Here is a 9797-nt window from a genome sequence, read left to right as displayed (position 1 = left end):
TGTAGGTACCATGGATACAACCATGGTAGGTACCAACATAATATATTAAGCGGCAATATAGCATCAAAGATGTTCAATCAAACCCACATAGTTTGAAACCACGTTCAAAACACACACAGCCACTCACAACTAAGCATAAAGTCTGCTAGCTTAATGCTAACGTATAATGTAAAACCTCATAGACGGGCTAACAGAAATTAGCCTCTCTATCCAGAGTCTGTGGTCAGTTTATAACGCTTGTTAGGAAATTTGCTCTGACGTTTGTTGTGGGAGTCTGTGGAAGCCACGACCGGACAACTCTGGCAGCTGGACACATTTATTGAGGCTGCTGCACTACTGCATTTATTTGGTAGCTACACCGGTCACTACTGCATTTATTTGGTAGCTACACCGGTCACTACTTCATTTATTTGGTAGCTACACCGGTCACTACTTCATTTATTTGGTAGCTACACCGGTCACTACTTCATTTATTTGGTAGCTACACCGGTCACTACTTGCATTTATTTGGTAGCTACACCGGTCACTACTGCATTTATTTGGTAGCTACACCGGTCACTACTTGCATTTATTTGGTAGCTACACCGGTCACTACTGCATTTATTTGGTAGCTACACCGGTCACTACTTGCATTTATTTGGTAGCTACACCGGTCACTACTGCATTTATTTGGTAGCTACACCGGTCACTACTTCATTTATTTGGTAGCTACACCGGTCACTACTGCATTTATTTGGTAGCTACACCGGTCACTACTGCATTTATTTGGTAGCTACACCGGTCACTACTGCATTTATTTGGTAGCTACACCGGTCACTACTTCATTTATTTGGTAGCTACGCCGGTCACTACTGCATTTATTTGGTAGCTACACCGGTCACTACTGCATTTATTTGGTAGCTACACCGGTCACTACTTCATTTATTTGTTAGCTACACCGGTCACTACTGCATTTATTTGGTAGCTACACTACTGCATTTATTTGGTAACTACACCGGTCACTACTGCATTTATTTGGTAACTACACCGGTCACTACTGCATTTATTTGTTAGCTACACCGGTCACTACTGCATTTATTTGGTAGCTACACTACTGCATTTATTTGGTAGCTACACCGGTCACTACTGCATTTATTTGGTAACTACACCGGTCACTACTTGCATTTATTTGGTAGCTACACCGGTCACTACTTCATTTATTTGGTAGCTACACCGGTCACTACTGCATTTATTTGGTAGCTACACCGGTCACTACTTCATTTATTTGGTAGCTACACCAGTCACTACTGCATTTATTTGGTAGTCACTATGTGTTTGTGTCGTGTGCCTCGGCCCCAGTGGATCCAGATGTGAACCGCTGGCCGAGCCGCCGTGCGTCCGTCCAGCTGAGTCATGCCTCTGGTGAAGCGGATCATCGAGCCGCGGTTCCTGAGCCGCCGCCGTCTGCCCGATGGCGTGGCCGGCGAGCTGGAGTGTGTCACCAACAGCAGCCTGGCCGCCGTCATCAAGCAGCTGGGAGGACTCAGTGAGTGACCTCATCGCCTCATCACCCCGACCTCGGCGCTGTGTGTTTGTGTTTGTGTCGCTAACGCTGTCGTTGTCATGGACACGGGCAGGTCGCCATGCCGAGGACATCTTCTCAGAGTTGTTCACGGAGGCGAACGGCTTTTACCTGAGGATGAGCAGCCTGCAGGAGAGAGTGGACCTGCTGGCGGTGAAAGTCACGCAGCTGGACTCTACTGTGGAGGAGGGTGAGTGGACCGGACCGGATCACTGGACCGGACCGGACTAGACTGGACTGGACTGGACTGGACTACTGGACTGGACTGGACTGGACTGGACTGGACTGGACCGGACTGGACTGGACTGGACTGGACTGGACTACTGGACTGGACTGGACTGGACTGGACTGGACTGGACCGGACTGGACTGGACTGGACTGGACTGGACTCCTGGACTGGACTAGACTGGACCGGACTAGACTGGACTGGACTAGACTGGACTAGATGAGCAGTCTGCAGGAGAGAGTGGAGCTGCTGGCGGTGAAGGTCACGCAGCTGGACTCTACCGTGGAGGAGGGTGAGTGGACCGGACCGGACTCCTGGACTGGACTAGACTGGACTAGACTAGACTAGACTGGACCGGACTGGACCGGACCGGATCACTGGACTACTGGACCAGACCAGACCAGTTCTCAGACGATGTCTGTGTGTCTCAGTGTCTCTGCAGGACATCAACATGAGGAAGGCCTTCAGGAGCAGCACCACTCAGGACCAGGACTGGTCTGACCGGACTGGACTGGACTAGACTAGACTAGACTACTAGACTAGACCAGTGTTTCTCAAACTTTTTTCAGTCAGGGCACCTTTCAAAAGTGCATAAAATCTCAAGGCACCCCTGTGTAAAATGTAATTCAAAATGACACTGCATAGCCTAAATGTAAATGTCCTGTTTATTTAGACGGGACAGTATTACAGTATTTATGCATAGGTGCCTCTGTAGCCTATGCACACACACGCACACAATAATCCGCAATGTGAGAGGAAGAGAGAAGGTCTACATGTGCGCAGCGCAGGCACACGTTCACATGAATATCCACCGGCGTCTCCGTTCCGTTCTGACTCCGTTACGAACAATCAGAGAGTTTCCACCGTGTCACTGCAGAGTGTTTTTATACATCAAACGCACCGGAGTGGGAACAGAGCGGACGATCCACTGGAGAGAGGAGGGGGTGTGACTCACCATCAATGAGAAACGTGTGCCTGGTACTACGCTTTTTTTTTCATAGCGTCCGGTGTCCGGTGGACACGGCCTCTACTGCTCTGACCTACCCGTGACCAACGGCCGTGTCCACGGAGCGGTCTCTCTCTCCCCTTTGCATATATGTAAAGAGAATGTATTCTATGAAATGTCAGAAGAGGTATTTTTTTCACGGCACCCTTGACACAGTCAGACGGCACCCCAGGGTGCCGCGGCACCCACTTTGAGAAAGGCTGGACTAGACAGATGAAGTCTCTGTGTGTCTCAGTGTCTCTGCAGGACATCAACATGAGGAAGGCCTTCAGGAGCAGCACCACTCAGGACCAGCAGGTGGTTTCACGCAGCTCCATCCTCAACCCGGTTCTGGAGATGTACCAGCGCTGTGACAAACCGCCGCCGCTCAACATCCTCACGCCCTACAGGTTTTAAAAAAGTTTCATATTTTATAGAAAAAAAAATCTAGAAATAAGTAGCAACATTTCTCTAAACCCCCCAAAAAATCCTCAAAAAAAAAAAAGTTTAAAAATTCTAGAAAAAAGTGGAATGATTTCTCAAACAATTTTTTTTTCAAAAATTGCAGAAAAAGTGGTCATTTCTTTTTTTAAAAAGTTTAATATTTTCTAGAAAAAAGTGGTAATTCCTAAAAAAAAAAAAACATTCTAGAAATAAGTAGTAAAAATTCTCAAAAAAAAAAAAAAAGTTTAAAAATTCTAGAAAAAAGGGGTAAAGTTTCAAGAAGAGGTTGTGGACCCCCTTGAACCCTCTCAGGACCCCTGGGGGTCCACAGACCACATGTTGAGAACCACTGGTGTTGTAGCTCTTACACCTTTTTAAATGAACATGAAATAATGAAACTGGGGAACGACATTGAAACAATAATTATCGCTATTATGGATAATATTATTCTGTCATGAATCATGAAGCTGTCGGTCACGGTCGCCTGTAGATCAAGACAACTGGGTTCAACTGTGTGTGTGTTTAATGTGTGTGTTTAATGTGTGTGTGTTTGTGTTTAATGTGTGTGTGTGTGTGTGTAGAGATGACAAGAAGGACGGTCTGAAGTTCTACACCGACCCGTCGTATTTCTTCAGCCTGTGGAGGGAGAAGATGCTGCAGGCCACCGAGAACAAACGGAAAGAGAAGAGACGACAGAAGGTTCAAACCACCCTAATACTCCGCGATACCCCCCCACAGCTCCCCCGTTACCCCCCTAATACCCCCCGATACCCCCGTTACCCCCCCCCATCTCTCTGCCCCTCCCCTACCTGTTTAATCTCTCTCTCTCTGTCTCGTCCGTGTGCAGGAGCAGAAGCACGTGGAGGAGTCGTCAGGACGGGAGGTGAAGAAGGTCAGAGTCTTTATCTGTCATTCACAGCCTGTGTTTTTAAAGGGGTAGTTCATCATTTAGTCAAACTGGCCCATTCCCATAATCATTTAGAGGGAAATTCATGCAAAACCACTGATGCACGTTGCCTTCAGGGACAGTTTTTCATCAACACTCTCTGTATTTCCCTCTAAAACAACTCTGTGTGGTAACGTTGTGTTATTATCTCATAGCGTGGTGAATGTGCAGCTCACAACTTGTCCACCAGAGCGTTGTGGAGTTGTTGGATTGTGTATTTGATGAGTTTGATGAGGGAAACCAAGAAATCCCATAATGAGCCTCCGTAGCGTAGCTCTGAGCAGCTCACGGCTCTGCTCCGCCGTTCTAAAAACAGCTTGCACCGACAACCCACTGCTATGACTATAGGGATTATGGTAATGGGCCAATTTGACTAAATGTTGAATTATCCCTTTAAAGTGTGACTGTAACAATAACTTAAATTATAAGTTCGGTGGTTTTATTTTGAAGTTTCCTTCCTCTTCCTGTCCAGGTGCGTAAAGCTCGTAACCGGCGTCAGGAGTGGAACCTGATGGCGTACGACAAGGAGCTGCGTCCGGACGCCCGCATCACGCCCTCGCCGCTGCACACGTCTGACGGCTCGGCCTCACCGGACAGGTAGAGCTCCACTTCCTGTCTCAGCCCGCCACAATAAGAGCTACCGTCCTCCACTTCCTGTCTCAGCCCGCCACAATAAGAGCTACCGTCCTCCACTTCCTGTCTCAGCCCGCCACAATAAGAGCTATACCGTCCTCCACTTCCTGTCTCAGCCCGCCACAATAATTTTTTATTTCCCTGCAGCTTTGAACATGTAGGCTATTGTTTGGCTTCACTGACAATCCATCTTCTAAAGAAAAACAATACTAGGCTATGTCATCAAAAAACACTTTTTCTTATTTTTGAAAATTAAGCCAAAAATATATATTAAAGGACCATTATCGCAAATACAGCAGTAATAGCATAAAATAAGATGAAATATGCAAAAGATAGGTCGGGGGGAGCTATAACTAAATGTACAAAAAAAATCGCCAACAGTATAGTGTCCATGGGACAAATGCAGCATTTGTCTTTGTTATGATCCAAGCCGGCCCGGCGCTTGCTGCGTTAAAATGCACTCGGAACTCGCAAATCCGACCCCCGAACCGGACAAATATGCAACAGTAAGTAATGTAGCAGTGTCAGGCTGCTCACAGTCACTGAATCGCTGGTAGAACACTTTGTCTCCACGTCCCTGTGTCTTTCTTCAGCTGTCCTCTCACCGTTATTAAGGAGGAGGACGTTTCAGTTGCTGTTGTTGTCTTGTTGTGGTTGTGTGCTACGTAGAGCTGCCGCTTCCACTAGCGAGTTTTCTTTTTCCCGTGATTGCACGTTCATTCAGCCTGGTGAGGGAGGAGGAGGGGGGGAGGGGGGAGGGGGAGGACTAAAGGAGGCTGCTCTCTCTCTCTGACAGCTGCCCACTTGTTTATATCTGATAAGCTCCGCCTGGCTCCATCTAGTGGCCGAATTACGGATTTGGATTTGCGATAATACTCCTTTAAGTCTATTAAAAAATCCACCACTTTACAGAGAATGAGGCTGTGTGTGGCCATGACGACATTCCACCGTGATTGTATTGTTGACAGCATAGACTGGTTGATAGACATCGGCCGTGACGACTTTATTTATAATCATCACCTCATTTTAATGAGAACAATACGGACGAGGTTTTAGCTTCATGTCACATTTTCACGTCACTATATCACCGTTGTTACTACTCTGATGTTAACTGGAGAAGTGGAGTAGTTTCATGTCGTGTCCGACAACGGGAGGGTTTTAACAGCTGACGTCCTGCTGTTAGCTTAGCTGCTGCTGTTAGCTGTCAGCAGCAGCAAAGCTAACAACTACGATAAGCATGACTAATTACAAAAACGTGCACACAGAAATAGTAATGTTTGTTCAATAATTAGTTTTCTAGACTTAACAAACATCAGATTTAGTCTAAACGGTTTTGGCAGCCCGGAGCCCCCACATTGGTACCTACACCGGTGGCTAACGCTACCAGTTAGCCGCTCGCTAGAACCGGTGGCTAACGCTACCAGTTAGCCGCTAACGCTACCAGTTAGCCCTTCGCTAGAACTGGTGGCTAACGCTACCAGTTAGCCGCTAACGCTACCAGTTAGCCGCTCGCTAGAACGCTACTAAAACCCACTTCCGTTGTGGTGTGACGCAATGGATCATGGGGAAATAAAGTGGTGGATAAAAGCAGCGGAGCAGAGTTTCCCTCCCTGGGGGCGGGGCTTCGTCACCATGGTAACTGGCCCCTCCCCCTTCCCTCCCTGCAGGTCAGACGACGCCCCGGTGCATGATGGGAAGGATCCCTCGGCGGCGGCGGCGGCCGGAGGAACGGCTCAGACTCAGTCGCTGGACCGCGCTCTCCGACCCGCCTCGGCCGCGTCCTCGGCCGTTGCCGCGGCGACCGCCCGCCAGCACTCGCTGGGCCGCAACCAGCCGCCGCCGCACGCAGCCGGCTCGGCCAATCAGAACGCAGCGCGCGCCAACGCCGCCGCCAAGGACGCCAGGTACGTTCCTCCTCCGCCGCCGCCGCGTCTTTAAAGCTTTTCATGTGTTTAGTCGTTCTGTTTGTTTCTTACAAGCTAGAAACAAAGAAACTTCTTAGTTCATATTTCATCCATCATGTTCGTGTCTGACCTTTGACCTTTGACCTTTGACCTCCGTCTCCACAGCGACCAGCAGATCCCCCCGGCGCCCCCACCGCCCCCGCCCCCCCTCATGGCGCCGCCGGGACAGACGGGATTCCCCAACGCCGCTGCCATGGCAACGGCAATGCCCCTGCACCCTGCAGCTGCTCCTGGTAACCACGGTTACGGACGTCTTTTTTTAAATTTAATTTATTAAACATATATATATACAAACATACAGTATATATAAACAAACAATAAACATACAATGAACAGATAAACAAAAAATATACATTGAAAGGGGTGTTATTAGGGCCACGGGCCATCGCACCGTTATATTATATATTATTATTAAACCATATAGTTGTTTGTAATCATTTATAATATTCCAAGGTTTTTATAGCTTTTCTGTCTTTCATATTTTGTAGTAGCTGCATATAATATCTGATTTCTATTTTAAACTTATAAAAATTTGGTTTTTTGGATGAACATTTACATTATAGATAGAATATTTCCAATGTAAAATAAAAAGATTCAACAAAAAGGTTTTTTTTCATCATAAGTGAGAATTATATCTTTTTTTTTTTGTTTAATCTTGATGCGGCTGTTCGGCTGCTGGTAACCACGGTAACGGCTACTGGTAACCACGGTAACGCTCCTCTCTCTGTCCTCAGGAGGCTCGGCCCTCTCCCGCCCCTACAGCCCCTCGCCGCCGCCACCGCCGCCGCCCGCCAGCTACAGCCCCTCCCCCTCCCGCCCCGCCGGCCAGGCCCCGCCCCCCGCCGCCGCTGGCCAGGCCCCGCCCCCGTTGCCCCCGGCGACGGAGGGCAGGAAGCCGCCCGGAGGACTCAACGTACCGGTGAACGACGCTCGCAGCGACCTGCTGGCCGCCATACGGAGAGGTCAGCTGATCACTTCCTGTCTGTGAGGTCATCACATCATCACTTCCTGTCTGTGAGGTCATCACTTCCTGTCTGTCATCACATCATCACTTCCTGTCTGTGAGGTCATCACATCATCACTTCCTGTCTGTGAGGTCATCACATCATCACTTCCTGTCTGTGAGGTCATCACATCATCACTTCCTGTCTGTGAGGTCATCACTTCCTGTCAGTAATAGATACTGACTAGATGGTGCTTCTGCTTCTCAGCGTACGTCAACACGGCGGCCATCTTGGTCAGGGGTTTCTGACCATAGACATATAAACGTCTGACCAGCATCAGACCAGTCAGACCCTGGAGAACATGTTTCACTGTATTGATGCATGTGGGTGTGTGTCTGAGTATGGAAGTGTATGTTTAATACATTAACAAAAAATATATATCTGTCTGACATTTATAATAAACCAAACGGCTTGAGAATGGGTTGAATATTCGGTGAGTTGTGGTGATGTTCATGGATCCTCTGATGCAGGAAGTAGACACGTGGTGTGTCTCAAATCGCACACTTCTCTCAGTGCACTGCTTTACAGTGTACTGTAAAGCAGTGCACTGCCTTGTGCAGTGCACTAATTTGGACAGGCTAGAACCGTCTCAAATCAAACACTGCTGCTGCCACTGACCGGAAATGACTCCACAGCTTCTTCTTCTATTTTCTTCCGCTACGTCACTAAGACGACGGCCGTTAAAGCAGATATCAGTGGAATGTTTTTGTTAATATAAGTCCTAAATAGTCCTATTTTCCGTCAGCAATCACTTACATGAAGTATTTCAGCCTAAACACGAGTCTCTCCGTCACTCTGCTCTGCTGTAACCCGAGGAGAAAATTTTCCTTGTGGGATACAAGTGTTATCCAATGAGGAGAGAGAACGGCATGAAGGGCTGTGTGTGCAGCCAAGGGATGCGCGTGAATGTGGTGACGTAGCACGAGGACCAATTGATGCCTGACAAGGGCGGGGGCTGCTAACTCATGGTGCGTTCAAAGAAACTCGTACTTTGTGTTTTTCCTTCCTGTGAAGTCATACCAGTTCGATCTGGTACGAGTTCACGGGTCGGAAGTTACGAGTGGCCGTTATAGGGAACTTTCACAGACAACAGGATGGTAAAAACACGAGCTACGGGTTACCTGGAACGCTACCAAGTCGTAGTTGTGACTTGAAGCTGTAACTTACGGTTTCAAAAGCCTGCCTTGAACGCAGCATTAGCCGAAACGGCCGTGAAGCTGATATCTGCTTTAAGTGTGGAAAGTATCCATCGATCCACACTCAATGTTCTGGCCGTTTGAGTGCGCCAATTGAGTGCGCATAGCGCACTACATTTTCGCACACTGCTCAGTGTGAACGCACTTATGCACTCCAAATATTAAGTGTAAGTGCAGAAGTGCGCGATTTGGGACACACCTACGGCTTCCCCCTGACCAAGATGGCCGCCGTGTTGACGTATTCCACTCAATAGAGCTGCATCTAGTCAGTATATATATCTATGGCTGTCAGTGAGGTCCAGTGTGCTGAGGTCTGGTTCTGACCCTGGTTCTGGTCCTGGTCCTGGTTCTGGTTCTGACCCTGGTTCTGGTTCTGATCCTGGTTCTGGTCCTGGTCCTGGTTGTGGTTCTGATCCTGGTTCTGGTCCACAGGCATCCAGCTGAGGAAGGTCCAGGAGCAGCGAGAGCAGGAAGAGGCCAAGAAACGCGAGCCGACAGGAAACGACGTGGCCACCATCCTGTCACGACGCATCGCCGTCGAGTACAGCGAATCAGAGGACGAGTCTGAGCCCGAGGACCAGGACTGGTCCGACTGAGGAGGCCCGGGTCGGTCCGGTCCGGTCGGTCCAGTCTGGTTGGTCCGGTCCAGAAGAAACGGCTTCATGAGTTCATTAACCTGTGACATCATCATGTTCAAGCTGCTGGGGGCGGAGCCTGAGACGTGTGTTCTGATTGGTCGTCGTCTCTGTGTTGTTTGTCATGAACATTGTTGATGAAAACATTTGACTTGTTTTAGTTTTGATCGAAACTTTTTTATTTATTTACTTTACATTTTTTT

General features: G+C 48.4%; 1 protein-coding gene across 1 annotated transcript; it reads left to right on the top strand.

The window, feature by feature from the left end:
* Positions 1-1392: 1392 nt before the first annotated feature.
* On the top strand, positions 1393-9555 carry LOC310985336 (actin-binding protein WASF3-like; the record flags this gene model as incomplete). Its single annotated transcript, XM_083970911.1, has 10 exons — positions 1393-1525; positions 1617-1751; positions 3029-3182; positions 3798-3915; positions 4064-4108; positions 4635-4759; positions 6463-6699; positions 6865-7001; positions 7494-7721; positions 9392-9555. 10 exons carry the CDS (start codon positions 1393-1395, stop codon positions 9553-9555), a joined length of 1476 nt encoding a protein of 491 aa, XP_083827037.1.
* Positions 9556-9797: the final 242 nt, after the last annotated feature.

This window comes from Trachurus trachurus (assembly GCF_905171665.1).
Source record: "Trachurus trachurus genome assembly, chromosome: 1".
In the NCBI taxonomy this organism is placed as follows: domain Eukaryota; kingdom Metazoa; phylum Chordata; class Actinopteri; order Carangiformes; family Carangidae; genus Trachurus; species Trachurus trachurus.
Note: the sequence above shows the minus strand (reverse complement) of the source record. Positions and strands in the feature narration are given on the sequence as shown.